The sequence below is a fragment of the Myxocyprinus asiaticus genome, chromosome 18 (genome assembly GCF_019703515.2).
Source record: "Myxocyprinus asiaticus isolate MX2 ecotype Aquarium Trade chromosome 18, UBuf_Myxa_2, whole genome shotgun sequence".
NCBI classification, from domain to species: domain Eukaryota; kingdom Metazoa; phylum Chordata; class Actinopteri; order Cypriniformes; family Catostomidae; genus Myxocyprinus; species Myxocyprinus asiaticus.
The window spans coordinates 7928513-7945349 of record NC_059361.1 but is presented as its reverse complement, the minus strand read 5'-3'; the positions used below and the strand labels follow the sequence as shown (position 1 = coordinate 7945349).

The following is a 16837-nucleotide window of genomic DNA, read 5'->3' as shown; positions in this document are numbered from 1 at the left end:
AAACCAGAGTAGGTCAAGTCTGAGTCGAGACCGAGAACAGTAAAGGCTGAGTCTAAGACAAGAGTTTTTTATGAATGTATTAAATGTATAGTTTAAAGAGCTATTAACTCCATACGCATATATCAAATATTTTCTTAAGCTTATGTTGGTTAAACAATATTACCAGTTGAGAATTTTTTTTAAATAAATGACACGTCCTAGGTTAAGTGAACAAATTGGTATTACAATTACTACATGTCAGGGTTAACAAAATGTCAGTGAAAAACTCAAATTAAAAGTTCAAAGTGCCTATATGGCTCAGCATGGCAATACAAACTACCAGCTTCTGTATACTATTATATTCCATTTAAGTAAACATTTCTGCTTTACAAAATACAGTATTAATGTACTATAACTAAAATAAGCCAATAATAATAATAATAATAATAATAATAATAATAATAATAATAATACAAAATAATAATGTATAAAATATGACAATGTTTACGCAGAAAGTGAATCTAAACATTTATATTCAATTTGTTAACAATTTCCTCAATTGCACTACTATATTTCATTCACCGTAAGTCAAGAAAGCATTTCTGTTTACTTTTGCCTGCAAGATTTAATCTCGGTGTATGCACAGAGACTGTTTTTGTTTTTTCCGAAACAGTTCAATTCTGATGTGAAATGGAAGTGTAAGCGGTAGTTCTAGCAGGAAGACACGTGGTCTTCACGCTTTCATTCAATCAGGCATCTCACCCAATCACAATCCAACCTCTGCTTTATAAGCTCACACAGCTCCTTCATCATTTGTAATGCCTCGTTGTTTTCACCCCCCACCACCCCATCGCCACCAGTTTAGGTCCCATCCTTCTGTAAGGGTAAGCTCCGCTCCGCTGCCATCTTCGCCTTCTGGCAGGATCTGACAGTTTGAGCAAGTATCTGAGCTCTGAACCATAGGACAGGGCTTACGCCAAATGATCTTAATATCTCTACATTCGTATTAATTCATCCCGAGTCTTTCCTAATAGAAGCATTTTTAGTTTTACATTCTTCAGTATGTATAGCATTCATATAACTAATGGCTAAAGCCTTTCTAAAAGAAAGGAGGCCGTTCAGACCAATGCAGTGCAACGAAACTAGACAGCACACGTATGTCTTCGAGATGTCTGTTTTAGATATTTTCATCTGGAAAGTATCTAACATCTGCTAAACATCTTAAAAAGATCAGATTTACAATTATTCTAAATCATAAACATCTCAAAGACATTTGCAGAATGTCTTATTGACATCCGAGACATGTAGACATACATCTTATAGATGTATTGCAGATGAGTAAACAACATAAAATAGACATCTTCCAGAAGTAAATACACACATTAAATAGATGTCTGGGTGTTATACATGTGCTATCAGGGAATAGAGTATAACACAAATGTCTCGAGACACATTTCTAATGGCTGATTTTTTTTTTTACTTGACAAAAGAACTTAAATAAAATTGTGGTGCTCCTGCACGAGACGCCAAAAACAAAGCGATATGTAATGCAACGGTCAAAGACATCAGTTTAGCATGTTTACATTGAAAAACAACTGAAAAACAGCATGGATGGATGCAACAACACATTTGGTGTGAACAGCCCCTTATTAACTAGACACAGCACCAATGGAAGTTTCTCAAAGTTACCTCTCAAAAAGCAGTCTTTTGACTGTAGGTAAATATCCACTTTATCAAACCACTGGTCTGTTTTACATTTTCTAAAATATCCCGATGCTGTTTTAATGAGTGAGAAACTGCTGCGAACTAATCAGACTGAATAGCCAATCGATTCAGACCTTTTCGCTAACCTTTTTGGCCAGTTTGGTGAAAAGAACTGACACAATAGAATTATTTATTTGTGAACTGGGCATTCACGAGTTCTGATTTTACGCAGCAGACTGAAATGTGGGAAAACATCAAGATCTCTGATATTGTCTGTCAAAAATGTTTGTCAGATAAGTCAAGCTTTCAGTGTATATTTTTTAAAAGGGACTCTACTGGACCAGGGGCAGAGCTAGGGGGTGGCCAGGGGTGGCTGTGGCCACCATGGACTGAAGCTTGGCCATTCCATTGGCCACCCCACTCGCAATTTACCTTTTGGTCATTTTTTGTCTTGGGCACAATTTAGGTTTTTTTAGAGGTGGAACCATCTCTGTACGGCCGCAACACAAAGGAGACTTAACGTATGCACACACCAAGGTCGCCACTGCTGGTACTTAGACTTCATATATTTATTCCATTTTACAAGGGTCTATCTAAGAGAGATATAGACTGCACTCTGGACTGGAATGGTGAGTCATAAAACCCTGTATGCACCTTTAGTTCTAAAAAATATTTGATCAAACTCCTTGACTCTACCTCTCTCTGTCTCAGCTCAGATTATGAGGCTTGAATTCATAATGTGGTTCTGACGCAGCTGAGCTCTGACGCAGAAGTTTTATTTGAAATGAGACTGAGTCTCATATTTGCCCTCTAATCTGCATGAAAGACTGCACTGCGCTTACCCATTCCTCATGAGAGGTTCTTCTAGTCCCTTTTTTGTCTGTTTACATCTGTTATGATATATCTCACTATCAACTGTTTGAAGAAAATAGATGCACACACTTCTAAATGGCTTTAAGTAAAGACCTGAATTATTATTTGATAAATATCTTAAAATCGTCACCTAAAAGACTGTAATGTACTCTTCCTACAGTATATGGTAGTGCTTTATGTCTAGAAATCAACGGTATATTAGAGGAAGATGGGAAATTTGGCTTATTTCTTCAGCACAATGAGATATGATGCTCATCATAATAAATTCTGCTTCCATTTATACTTACAGTAAGCAATATCACACAAGCAAGGCTGCTTTTGTCCTGAATTTCAGCACTGCTGTGCAGTCAAATCAATACAAAAGCATAATTGTGAGTTATATTGCCTGTATACAGTACAACAGTTCTATAAAAAAGTTCATATCAAGTAACTTTCTAGACACAATATGGCCAGTTATTTTGTCTGTTTTTGCTCTACCAACAAAAAGTTGAAGGGCTCACTTTATCATTCTTTATCATTTATATTAGAACTTTATGATTTAGCTGTGTAGCAGTTGTAGTAATGACAGCCTACATTAAAGTTTAAAAACAACAAAATTAAAAAAAGTATTCATTTTTAGGGACTTGCGTTAGCTCTCCGATCTGGGCATTCACCTTATGAACCAATGCACGTTTTTAACACATTAGGGCATCAATAGTAATTCATGTGCATTTATGACGCATTTGTACCCGCTCAAGTGTCAAGAGCCCCTACCCCAGTCACTCCTCATATGCTGCCCTGCAAAACAAGAGACGCAATGCAACAGCAGAAGATGGTCATCTAGCGCATGTTTACATAAATAAACAATAAAAAAATTACGCAGAAAGTGTTTTACTGTAACTCCAGTCAGGCTTCCTAAGCAACAAATTGGTCCGGTTGCTAGGGTGGGTAGAGTCACGTTGGGTTAACCTCCTCGTGGTCGCTATAATATGGTTCTCGTTCTCAGTGGGGTGCGTGGCGAGTTGTGCGTGGATGCCGCGGAGAATAGCGTGAGCCTCCACACGCGCTAGGTCTCCGCGGTAATGCACTCAACAAGCCACGTGATAAGATGTGCGGATTGACTGAGATTCGTCCTCCGCCACCTGGATTGAGGCAAGTCACTACACCACCATGAGGACTTAGAGCGCATTGGGAATTGGGCATTGCAAATTGGCGAGAAAAGGGGAGAAAAAAAAAATGTTTTACTATTCATCATGTATTATTCGCTTTGACTCTGTGGATAAAAAAGCCTCTACAAAATGAGTATTTGCAAATTTCATTTCTTTCTCCAGAGGGGCACCTTAACCCAGGATGGCAAAGGGGCAGTGGCTTGGGCCACAGAGCCACCCCCCTGTGCACGTCCCTGGATCTCACAGTGAGATGAGCCAAAACATTATGACCACTCACAGGTGAAACAAATAACGCTGATCATCTCTTAACAAGGCCACATTACAAGGTACAAGGAAACAGAAGAGTTACATGACATATGCACTTAACCTCAGGTGCTTCCAGAGGTGCTGTCCCTGCAATTAATGCATTGGATGCCACTTGCGTCAGAAACAATCTGCGACATGGCAAGCAACAGCACTCATTACATCATTCAGGGGTTCCCCTTCAGGTCAATACATATGTACTGAACACAGCACAGGGAAAGCACCTCAGTGCAGGTTAATAAATTTGCTAACAATTCATGCTATATCAATTCAATTCAATATAGATAGAATGATAGATCGAATGATAAAACGATAGATAGATAGAATGACAGACAGACAGACAGATCCTATAAAGGTGCATAACAAAGAAAGAATCTGAGATAAACACTTTAGATAAACACTTTCTCGTAGATTAGTCTTGAACATTGGTGGGGGGTGGGGGGGGGGGTTACAGTGTTAAGTGTACCTCCCCCCCATCCCCCCTGGAATCTACGCCCCTGCTTTCAAACAAGATGAACAAACCTTTCTGAATGCATTTGTGCAGCTCTTAACACTAATAGAATGCCATTAAAATATGCTGCAAAAACTCACTTAAATCCTGAGCAAACAAGACAGTCCAATCCTTTATATGCGCATCCTTCATTCGAGAACACAGCATGAATGTGCTCAGAGATTAATAGCTCTGCACGTCACTGTGAGCTCAAAGGCTATAGTTTCCTCCTGAAGAATGGAGAAACCTTGATAAGTAATAAGTAGAGAACACAGGCTGTACACTGGCATATTTCTCCTTATGAAAACCCTCCTACACACAGTGCAGGGGGCTCATTAGTATAGAGCTCTCTAATGCAAAGCATAAAGTTTGATGCATGAAAGTTGCCCAAGTCCTGACGACTAATCCAGCTTTTACACAAGAAATTTATAAGCATTGCATATTAAAACATTACATAAACACTGACAAACTACATATTTATTACTGATACATATTACAACTTTGCATAATAAACACTGATAAACATTGCAGTAACAATCCTTGTTACACATATTACATTACTGTTATTAACTATTATTATAGCAGTTGCAATAATGTAAATACACAGCAACATAATCACTGTAAAATAACGTGTGACTAGCAACAATGCATATTCAACACTGATAAACATAACTATTGAAAATAAATGAGCAACATTAGTTAGTTAGTGTATACATATTTTTCATTATTACACATAGTTGTTCATAATGCTATTGCCATTCATTACAATAGCATGTAATATACAGTAGGCTATGTACCATGGACAATGTATTGTAAAGTTTTACCAAGCATCGCATTGATAAATATTGCATATGCAACATTACTAATGAACTGCAAACTAATAAACATTAGTTTGTCTTTAACATATCATTAATTTAGTTATTATTATTTTTGTTGAAGCTATTTAGAATTACACATAGTTGTTCTTGTTGCTATTGCCAGTAATTACAATAACATGTAATGTGTGTAACATGGACACTGGTCTGTAAAGCAACATAAAGATTGCATATGCAAACACTGATAATCATACATGTATAATTATTTAATTATTGCACAGTTGTTCTTATTGCAGTGAAGAACGTAACAAGGACAATGTAATGTACAGTAGCCTAAAGTGTTACCAAACAATGCATATGCAACTCTCATATAAGTTTTATCCAGCAGCTAGGCTATTTAATAATATGTAAAGGCTCACCTGTCTTTGACCGTGCGCTGTCTGATGGTGCAGTCTGTCAGTGTGAATGGAATCACTGCAATGAGTTCATCGGTGCATACACTCACAATGTGCTCAGCATCAGCACCACAACACAACACGCTGCCAACGGTGCAAGAAAACACATGCACAGACAAGGTCTCACATTACCGCAGTGTCGCGAGTGTTCAGCGCGTCTGTGATGGCATGTTGCGCAGTGCTGCTGATGCAGGCACAGCGCGTGAGCTCCACCGTATCAATCACGTTATATAATTCAACTCTCATAGCGCAGAGCGACGCGGAGAAATACCTTTCTGACAAGAAAAAGCAAGATGTCTTAATTATGAAATATATGTTGTTCATCTGAAACAGTTTGACTAACATTTTTCTTACATCATTACATCCTTTGATGCATAAGAGAAAAAAATGCTACAAAACATAAAAAAATATATATATTATTACAGCACAGATAACATTTTACAATAAGGTTGTAATTGTTAACAATAGTTAGTTAACATGAAAAAAAAAAAGAACAATACTTTTACAGCATTTATTCATCTTTGTTGACGTTAATTTCAACATATACAAATACATTTGTAAGTATGGATTAGTTAAGTTAAATGCATTATGAACTAACATGAAAAATCAATAAACAAGTGTATTTTTATAAATAAACATTAACCAAGATTAATAAATGCTGTTAAAAATAGTGTTTATTGATCATGATCCCTAATGCATTTACTATTGTTAACAAAGAGAACTTATTGTAAAGTATAAAATAATATAATATATAATATATGATAGAATACAATAGAATACAAATATAATATAGCCCCAAAAAGTATTTGGAATCTCCAGCCACCTTTAAAAATGTATATTTCACAGAAATAAATCAAACGTAAAAGCTGTTGGTGCCTGCAAACAGCCACGGTATATCATTATAATATAACATAGCAATTTTATTATTTGGTGAAAAGGAGGTCCTCTTTAAGATACACCAGGACATAAAACTATATGATCTCAGAGACAGATCAGTTAAATAATACCTTGGATGGTTTGTCACATATTATTTAAATTACTTTAAATTAATTTGTGAGTGTTACTGATAATAAATGTGAGAACTCTACACTCGGTGACTCGGTGAGAGCGGAGTGTTGAGATCTTTTGAAGATTTGGTTCAACATTTTGGGATTCCTAGATCTCAGTTCTTTAGGTATTTACAGCTGCACTACCTGCTCTGTACTATTTCTGGGAGTAGCATACACCCCCTCAAAGAGGCAGATACTCTGGGAGTGGTGATTACTGCTTTTGGAAAAGGTCATGAGACATCAGTGTATTACTCCCTGCTAATTCAGAGTCTGGGGGACGGAGCTTTAACTTCTATTAAGAGATTATGGGAGAAAGATTTAAACTTGGTATTGGAGGAGGGAGTGTGGGCTAGGATTTTAAAAAAACATCAAGTCTGCATCTAGAGATGCAAGGGTGCGGCTTATGCAATTCAAGATTATACATCGATTCTATTGGACACCCTCTAGATTGTATAGGCTCGGTCTTAAAGACACACCCACCTGCTGGCGATGCCAATCGGAGGATGGAGATACGGCCCATGTTTTTTGGTGGTGTGTTGAGATCCAGGGGTTTTGGATGAAGGTTCAAAGTGTTGTGTGTGATGTGTTGGGCACTCAAATTCCCTTTTGCCCCAGACTCTGTGTTTTGGGTGATGGGGAGGTAATCGATGTGGGGAATAAATACATAAAGAACTGGGTCCTGACCAGTGTGATGGTTGCCAGACAGATTGTTTTGAGGGGATGGAAGTCGGCTGTAGCGTCCCCATTTCAGGAGTGGAGCACGGAGATGGGGAGGGTGGCAGCATATGAGGAAATGGTATTTAGTAGACTGGATAATTTGGATTTGTTTTTTGGGAAATGGGGCAAGTGGTTGGCGTTCTTGGGAGGGCTCTCGGGGAGAGTTAGCAGAGAGGTTTAGATGTAGATGTGTGTGATATATATATCTATATATCTATATATATCTATATCTATATCTATATATATATATATATATATATATATTATTATTATTATTATTATTATTTTCTGTATGAATATGCTCATGTGACCACGGGTGTGTTTGTTGGGGGTCGGGGTGGGATTGGGAGGGGTAGTGTTGGGGATTAAATGTTAAATGTTGATTCCATGTATATATGTTTTATTTTTCGTGTCTTCTTTAGGAATCAATAAAAATGTTAATCACAAAAATAAATGTGAGAACTGGCTTTCAGGGACAGATTAATATTTTTTCATAAACCCAGGCTTGTGCTCAGCTCAAAGCTCAACATCCCAGATGTTTCAAGTTTTGAGCCTCCCAGATGCTCTTGTTGGTTAAATGCAAAAAGCAAGCAAGCATCAACTTTAGTTAATTTCATCCATTAAACTAGAGTGTGTTGCCTTTCACTTCTTTGAAATGAATGTGATACATTTCAGGGAATATGCATAAACATGTATATGAGATTTGCCACATTACAACAGTTACACAACCTTGTTCAGCTTTGCTCTGAATTTGTGTGGGCTATAAGACATTTTTGTGTTATGTAAATAAAAATCATACTCTTAGACTATAAGTATCACAATGTAAAATGATGAGTAAAAGCTTTCTTTACTGTATTTAATGCATACTGTAGTTTTCTTTCTTCTCTCCCTGTCTTATTATTATTATTATTTTAGTTATTACTGTATTACTATCTGTCATTTAGCAAATACATTTTACCTAGGTCACTGCAAAGTGTACAATTCTTACAGAGAGAATATTACTTCACAGCCTAATGTTACTTTTAGCATCCAGATTTTATACTTGTTGAATTGAGTCATTATTCCATACCCAATCACTAAAAACAATCACACACAATAAACTGTAGTTGCTTATTCTTTTACTTTATCTATTCTAATGTACTGGAATCTTGCCACTATTATATGCCTAGCATTGGCAGATTTCTAGCCCATTAAATGCCAACACAGCAGGACTTCTGGTACCCTGAAAGTTATTGTACCGACAGGAAGAGCAGAGAGAATCAACGGGGGAAGTTACATTCCCTCCTTTGCAAAAACACTCACAGTCATGAGGGGGAGAGGAAGAGGTTTACGGTGTCTTTACTTGACAGATGATAAAAAAAAAAAAAAACCTTGCAGTGGAGCTCAATTTCCCCATAGACATTTTGCAGAGCTCTGCAGAACAGTATAAATAATCCCAGAATGCTACCCGAGGACTAAACTTGTAGTATATGTAATGTAAATGACACAAATAACCAAAGCTAACTTTACCAAACAAATAACCAATCCACTGTGTTGCATAACTGAACATTATCATTAGCAAGAGCATTGATTGTTAAGTAAATCGTTGGTCCACACACACCAAAATCCATTTCACAGACCCAAAAAAGGAGCTTAGAAGTCTAAGAATCAGATCCCTGATAGCACACGTACATCACCCAGATGTCTATTTGATAAATGTGTTTACATTTGGAAGACGGATTTTTTAGCTTGTCTGCTCATCTGCAATACGTCTATAAGACGTTTCCTCTCGGATGTATTCAGAAGATTTTCAGAAGATATTCAGAAGATGTCTTTGAGACGTTTATTAATTAGAATGTTTGTAATTCTGATATTTTTAAGATGTTTATCAGATTTTAATTAGATTGCGATGCTTTCCAGATTAAAAGATCTAAAACAGGCATCTCAGAGACGTACGTGTGCTATCTGGGATTATTGTTTATATAAAAAAATGCATGTTTTCATTGATTGTTGAGGAGAGGTCAGAGATGAACTGATTACATGCCTCTGAATAATATGACGATAGAATGATTAGCTTCTTCTTTGGTGTATTTTCTGTGTTGTAATGTTGTTTTACAGATAGGGTTTACTGTTGCACTGCATTACAATTGATTACAATAAGATTTCCTCACAGACAGGCTATAACAAGAAAACATCTCATATAAAGGGTGCAGAGTTTCCCCCAATGATCATGTTTAAAATATTTGGATTAAATTATTTGGGTAAAAATTAAAGGAGTAGTTAGTTTAGAAAAATGAAAATTCAGTCATTGTTTACTCACCCCTGTGTTGTTATAACCCTATATGACTTTATTTTTCTTAACACAAAAGGAGAAATTGTACAAATATTTTGTGCTCAGTGATGTCATAAAATGGCAGTTTATGGTGACCACCTCTTCAAGCTTCAAAAGAATGCAAAAGTATAATTCAGAAGTCTAATCATTTATTTTATGAGACTCATGATTGTTATGAAAGCATACGATAAGGTTTGGTGAGAAACAAACCGAAATCTGACGTATTATTTGTGAAAATGTTCACTGATCGTTGATCTCCTGTGCCCGTTCATGATAGGGCACAAGAGCAACAGTTCACACAGCCCACTCGTGACATTGGGGCGTTCAAGAGAAAACTCGTTTTGTTTATCTAAAAACAGGTCCTCCACAGCGATAGCGACAACAGAACACAACACAGCTGCACACAAAACAGAGAACAGAACTTACTAAACATGTCTGAAGAGTTTGTAGTCGAAGAATTGATGCATTTCTATGCCAAGCCTTATTTTGATTTTTTTATTTATTTTGGACAAGTGCCAGTTCATAGTGGACGGAGTTACCTGCTGAGAATAGGAAACATGTACTGTCACTCGTCACCGTTGGTTCGGACAAAGACTCTGATTACCATAGAAAATATACATTTTATCACGTGTCGTTTGCCGTCAGGGTAGGACATGGTCTGACTGTGGCTGCTTGTAGCCTCCTCTATGTTTCTGTTTGATTTCTGAATACTCGGTTTAAAAAAATAAAAATAAGGATGGGCATAGAAATGTATCAATTCTTCGACTACAAACTCTTCAGACATGTTTAGTGAAGTAGACTTCTGAATTATACTTCTGCATTCTTTTGAAGCTTGAAGAGATGGTCACCATAAAACTGCCATTGTATGACATCACAGAGCACAAAATATTTTCACAATTTCTCCCTTTGTGTTAAGAAAAAGAAATAAAGTCATATAGGGTTATAACAACACAGGAGTAAGCAAACAATGACTGAATTTTCATTTTTGGGTGAACAAATCCTTTAATATCTTAATTACTACTAAAAGGAACATGACAGCTAATCTGCCACGAGGTGCCAACACTGGACAAAACATTGTGTTCTAACACTAAAGCTTTGTCATAGTGGTTGTTTTACAATTTACAGTCATTACGATTACGTGTTTTATAACAGTGAGTGGGGTCACTGCTGTTGTTTTAAGCTAAATATAACCACTTACTGAAATGAATGGGGAAATTCATCATTTATTCACCACCCTCATGTTATTCCAAATCTGTATGATTTTCTTTCTTCCACTGAACACAATACAAGTAATTTTGAAGAATTCTGATGCCATCTTTTTTTTTCTTTCAAACAATAAAGGCATACAGTGACCAACTGATGTTAAAGGAGCAATATGTAACATTGACATCAAGTGTTTAAAATGGGTACTGTAGTACAAATTCAAAATAGAGTTGTCTCCCCCGCCCCCTCCTCCCCAGACTCGCTCAAGTGGGTTGCCAGGTTGAGGACACGCAACAGGAACGAGCAAACTGACAATGGCAAGCGACGAGCCTTACACTGTAAGTTGATTAACTAATGTATATGTTTGCAATGTTTTTATTGTTTGCAAATTATAAACCAGCTCATGTGGATTTTTTACAACTCTGTCAATGTTAGCTAGATGTATTGCTGGCTTCCATGGCTGCAACGTGCTGTGTTTGCCCACTAACTTGTTTCAAATCTAGCAACCCGGGGTGTCGAAATACTATTGGAAAATGGCCAATGGGCGAGATCACACAGGCCAAAACACAAACAGAAATTCCGGAACGGACATTTCAAAGTAGAATATACTGGCTGTGGCATTGTTCTCGGAGAAGCCAGTATTTCAACTTTGCATGTTTCCTAAATCTCTGATAACATTATGATAATTTTATGCTTTACAGTACAGTAAATATATTACATATTGCACCTTTAAGCTTCAAAAAATAAACCGAGACGCATGAGAAGCGACAGCTTTCAGTGTCTTTGAAACCCGGCAAGATGCATTTTGATGCAGAAAGTTTGAATATATGCAAGTGCGAATGAGATTTGAAAGCTACAGTGGAGGAGGTAATTTTCTGCAAATATTGAATTAAATTTAAGTCGTTTTCTCACACAAAGCTATAGAATGGCTTCAGAAGACTTGGAATAAAGCTTTTTTTTTTTTTTTGTCCTTTTGGAGCTAGACAGCCCCTGTATACTTTTCATTGTATAGGAAAAAGTAGCACGAGTTAAAGCTAGGTACAGTATTTTTACCTTTTCTTTTGAGTTAAAGGAATGTTCTTGATTCAAAACAAATTAAGCTCAATCGAAAGTATTTGTAGCATGTTGTTGATTACCACAAAAAATATTTTCACCTAGTCACCCAGCCCAAAGGCAAAAACTGTGGTTACAGTAATGCACTTACAATGGAAGTAAAAGGGCCAGTCAATAAAAATTTTAATAAACACTTTCAAAAGTATAGCCACAAGATTTTATGTGTTTTAGTGTAATAAAATCACTGTTCTACACAATTTTAGTGTAGTGTGGCATCATCATGGCCACGAAGTTTTAATATTGGTTATAATTTTACACTTATAAGGTAAATAAGCAATTTTATCACACTAAAATTCTGTTAACAAGAGACATGTCAAAAATATTTTTGTGCTTATAAACTTCATGCCATAAATGCTGTCGACTGGGCTTAACTTGTAATGAACCTGAAGCATTTCTATTAAAAAAAAATGTTTAAACAGTGAACAGAGTACAAACACATATCTCAAACTGAAACATACATCCGTTATAAAATATAATCTTGACACTGTGACAAATTCTGAAGTTTATTTGTCCCGTTTCAATTAAGAATTTCAATTCAAAAAAGGCCTTATAAACAATTTATGGCTCGCATAGACAGATTACGATTACTTACAGGAAAGATTTTCTTCTCAATAAATCCCATCAGTCCACTTAACAAATCAAAATAAAGACAAATTGCATCTCTGTGGTTAGTGCCATTCTTGTATCATCATACTATTCCTGTCACAGTTTAAGGCCAAAGGTACATTAACGTAGCATAAAAAGAACTTTGTTTAAAGCTCCTTTAAATTCATTACGTTCTTATTTTTGATAACAGAAATCATTGTACTGCAAATAATTTAGTGAAGTTTGTTAACCTTGTGAACTACAAAAGCTTCATCATGGTAGATTTATGGGACAGAATGGAACTTCTTATTATCTACACATTTTCTGCCTCTTCATGCATAGGCATCCTTCAAAGTACCTTTATCAAGTGTATCATCAATAGTCTTTTACAGATCCTTATTTTTCAATATCAAAAAAGTGTACCGCTCCATACCTGATTTATTCTCCATTTTGTGGCTTTTTGTTCAATGAGATTGCAGTACAAACGTACTTTGCATCGTATCGCAATCTCAGGTAATCTATGGCCCAACACAAACACACATACACACACTCTCTCTCTCGCTCACTCACAAAAAATACATCTTAAAAAAGTTAAAGCCCAAACAAAACCACTTTCAATAGCAGACATGAAAACACAATGTTTTCACCATCCAACTGGCATTTAACACATAAGCAATGAAATACAACATAAAAAACAGACAGAAAAACCCAGAAAGAGTCAGCGATTGGATGGTCCACTCTCGCCAGTGAAATAGAGGGGCAAGCACCCCATAGTCCTGTGGGTCTGACACACTGGGACCCATAAGTACTTAAATTCCAGTGATGTCATCATTCAGAGGCTCTTTGCTGACCTCTGTGACCTCAGTGGTGACCGCAGACACCCCTCTGACCCCAATAGTAGAACTAGATGGTAAGGGTTGGGTGAACCCTTGCCCACAAGAGATGGATGGTCGGGCACCCTGGGGGGTGGGACAGAGGAGAGTTGGGGGCGTTGTCCTCCCAGGAGGCTAGCGGTTGTTCTTTGCCGCCTCTTTAGCCGCTACGATCAATGGCGTGAGACTGGACAAAGGCTTCGCCACTTTCAGAAACTGGTGCTGCAGAGAGATGATAGATGTTGTTACAGGCAGTTCATTAGTAGTGTTTTCTAAGGCAAGCATTATTATTACTTTTGCTGAAACAAATTCTACACAAGCTACGCGAGCTCGATTTTGTGCGTTGTTGCGTTCCAAAATACAGAGCAAGAAAAAGTATGTGAACCCTTTGGAATTAGCTGGTTTTCTGCATTAATTGGTCTTCATTTTATCTCATCTTCATCAAAGTCACAAGTGTAGATAAACACAATGTGCTTTAGCTAACAACACACAAACTTATATAATCTTTCATGTCTTTATCATGTCTTCATGATATCAAACAAGTGTTTCCGGTAGCTGTGGATTAGACCTGCACAACGTTCATAAGTAATTTTAGACCATTCTTCCTTACAGAACTGCTTCAGTTCAGCCATATTGTTAGGATGTCTGGTGTGAACGGCTCTCTTGAGGTCATTCCACAGCATCTCTGTTGGGTTACAACTCTGACTCGGCCACTCCAAAAAGTGGATTTTCTTTTTTTGAAGCCATTCTGTAGTGGATTTACTTCAATGTTGAGGGTCATTGTCCTGCTGAATCACCTAACTTCTACTGAGCTTCAGCTGGCGCACAGCCACCCTGACATTATCCTGTAGGATATCTTGATAAACTTTGGAATTAATTTTTCCTTTGATGATGGCAAGCAGCCCAGGCCCCGAAACAACAAAGTAGCCCCAAATCATGATGCTCTTTCCATCTTACTTCACCATTGGGATGATGTTTTCATGTTGGTATGTGGTGCCCTTTTTACGTCATATGTAGTGCTGCGTGTTCATCCCAAACAATTCAACCATAGTTTCATCAGTCCACAAAACATTTTCCCAGTAGCGTTGTGGAGTGTCAAGGTGATCAAATTCAGGCACGCACAATGTTTTTGTTGGAAAGCAGCGACTTCCTTCGTGGTGCCCTGCCATGGACACCATGCCTGTTTAATGTTTTTCGTATAGTAGACTCCTAAACAGAGATGTTAACCAGTTCCATTGATTCCTTCAAGTCTTTAGCTGTCACTCAAGGGTTCTTTTTTTAATCTCATTATGCATTCTGCGGTGTGCCCTTTGAGACATCTTGGCTGGATGGCCACTTCTAGGGAGAGTAGCCACAGACTACATCGTCTCCATTTATTGACAATTAGTGTGAAGATCCACTTCTCTGGTGAGTTTTCTTATGAAGTTTGAGGAGAATTTCGCTGTGCAAGCAAGGTAAAGTCAATATATTTTAAGCAACAACAAATCCAATTTAATAACTTTTGAAGGTAACTTTATCGCCCTCTTTTGGCAATGGGTTGACGAAGAGCTCGTATTTGCATACACATACTTGAGCAAGGTATATTTCTGGCCTAAAGGTTAGGGAATTGATCAAACCACAAACATTAAACTTAGGCACGCAACTTGTCCTTCACCATCTGTGCTATGGACATGAATGACAACTCAAATCTTGTGGCTTGGGTGTGCCATTGTTTTTGTAAGCAATTGGACTAATGAGTTTTGCCTGGTGGTCTTACAACAAGCAAACAAATCAAATACACTTAAATTGGAGGAGGGACCTAAAAATGATCTAGAGACCAGAATATCATAGAATTTAACTGATATCTGAGGACGTTTTTGAGAGTTGGCAAAACCAGTTGCACTCAGACAAACCATAATTTGCTACTGTTTGCTAGCAGGAGGTGTTTATTATAATTTACATTCTCATTCTAGAGAGTATTGTATTTGACAAAAATTTGAATATGCCCCAGGTTACAAGATGAGTTTTTGGTCGGTTTCCCTAGAAGAGAAATAAAGCACATTTTATATCAACTAAAGTTTAATTTTGTCCATTTTTAGGAGTATAAAGATGACCTCAAAGCTAACGGACATGGACTAAAAGTCACAAAACTCCAATTCTGATTTCATGTTGTCTTGAAGTAAGCACATTTACAGTAAATACAGGCTTAGAATATTATTTAAATGTGGGCTTGGGACATTTCTAAACCAGTCCTAAAACCTGTCACCTATTTAACAGCCATTTAAGGGTCATCTGAGGATTAGTAAATTTAGTGTGAACCAAAGAGTCTGAGCTGTGAATTCAAGTTCTCACTGTATGAAATCCTTTCTATTTCTGCTCCCACTCACTATCCGATATCTGAGATTTCCAGAAGCTTTTCAAGCTTTTTACACAGCTCTCTCCATCCCCCATCTTGTAATGCATACTTGAGTCATATAATATGTTACACAACCCCAATACTGACGCTCACATACTTTCAGCACTTGGGGCTTTTTCTAGAAAGTTCTGGCAACACTCATTCCAAACCAGCAGACTGAACTTTCCTAAATCATATTAGGTGGGCGTGGGACTGATACAAGAGAGAGATGGAGAAACAGATGCTATTATGGTTGAACAGATCTGAAGTTCAATGGCTTAATGTGAAATTACCTGAAAATCTAATATAATTAGTGAGAATATAAACGACATCTCAAAATATTGTATTTTTATTTTCAGTTCTCTAAAAATGTAAATTTTATTAACATTTATTAAGTGGGTAAACATTACAAGAATGCTGTGATGACACATTGGCTGTGTTTTAAAATGTAATGAGCATCTAGGATGCCCAGAAACGTTGGAAAAACAACACAACTTTTTTTTTTCCCAATTTTTGGACCCACACCATTGGGATATTATGCAAGGGGTGCTGAAGGCAACTGCTTTTAGTAATATTCTTACTCTGAGTAAAAAAATAAAATAAAAAAATTACTGCCACCTTACTAAGGTTGTTTTTTTTTTTTTTTTACCCTTAGTTTTGCTCCAAAACCATAGACAAACATTGCATAATGGATTAGTCAGTAAATCTTGATCCATGGCATTTAATATATTGGCTTTCATCATCATTTAGGTTTATCTTCAGAATCAAAAATGTAAATAAATAAATAAAAAATGTCAGCTGGGAAAGTTTCTGAAATTTAGTTGATTTGACATGGAATAACCCATT

The 16837-nt window shown here is 36.9% G+C and overlaps 2 protein-coding genes across 5 annotated transcripts in view; both read right to left on the bottom strand.

The window, feature by feature from the left end:
* gdpd4a (glycerophosphodiester phosphodiesterase domain containing 4a) overlaps window positions 1-5905 on the bottom strand; it is a 37573-nt gene extending 31668 nt beyond the window's left edge. For 2 of the 3 annotated variants that reach the window (XM_051724320.1, XM_051724321.1), the window contains exon 1: window positions 5732-5905. The gene's annotated coding sequence lies outside the window, so the exon portion shown is untranslated. Of the gene's footprint in view, window positions 1-4598; window positions 4728-5731 lie in introns of all 3 variants that reach the window. The other variant, XM_051724319.1, reaches the window with a different exon arrangement.
* Window positions 5906-12650: 6745 nt separating this feature from the next.
* The window catches only part of pak1 (p21 protein (Cdc42/Rac)-activated kinase 1), a 71710-nt gene continuing 67523 nt past the window's right edge, over window positions 12651-16837 (bottom strand). For both annotated transcript variants that reach the window (XM_051724326.1, XM_051724327.1), the window contains exon 15: window positions 12651-13839. In XM_051724326.1, coding sequence (XP_051580286.1) covers window positions 13753-13839 — 87 coding nt within the window. In that variant the 3' untranslated portion in view covers window positions 12651-13752. The remainder of the gene's footprint in view (window positions 13840-16837) is intronic.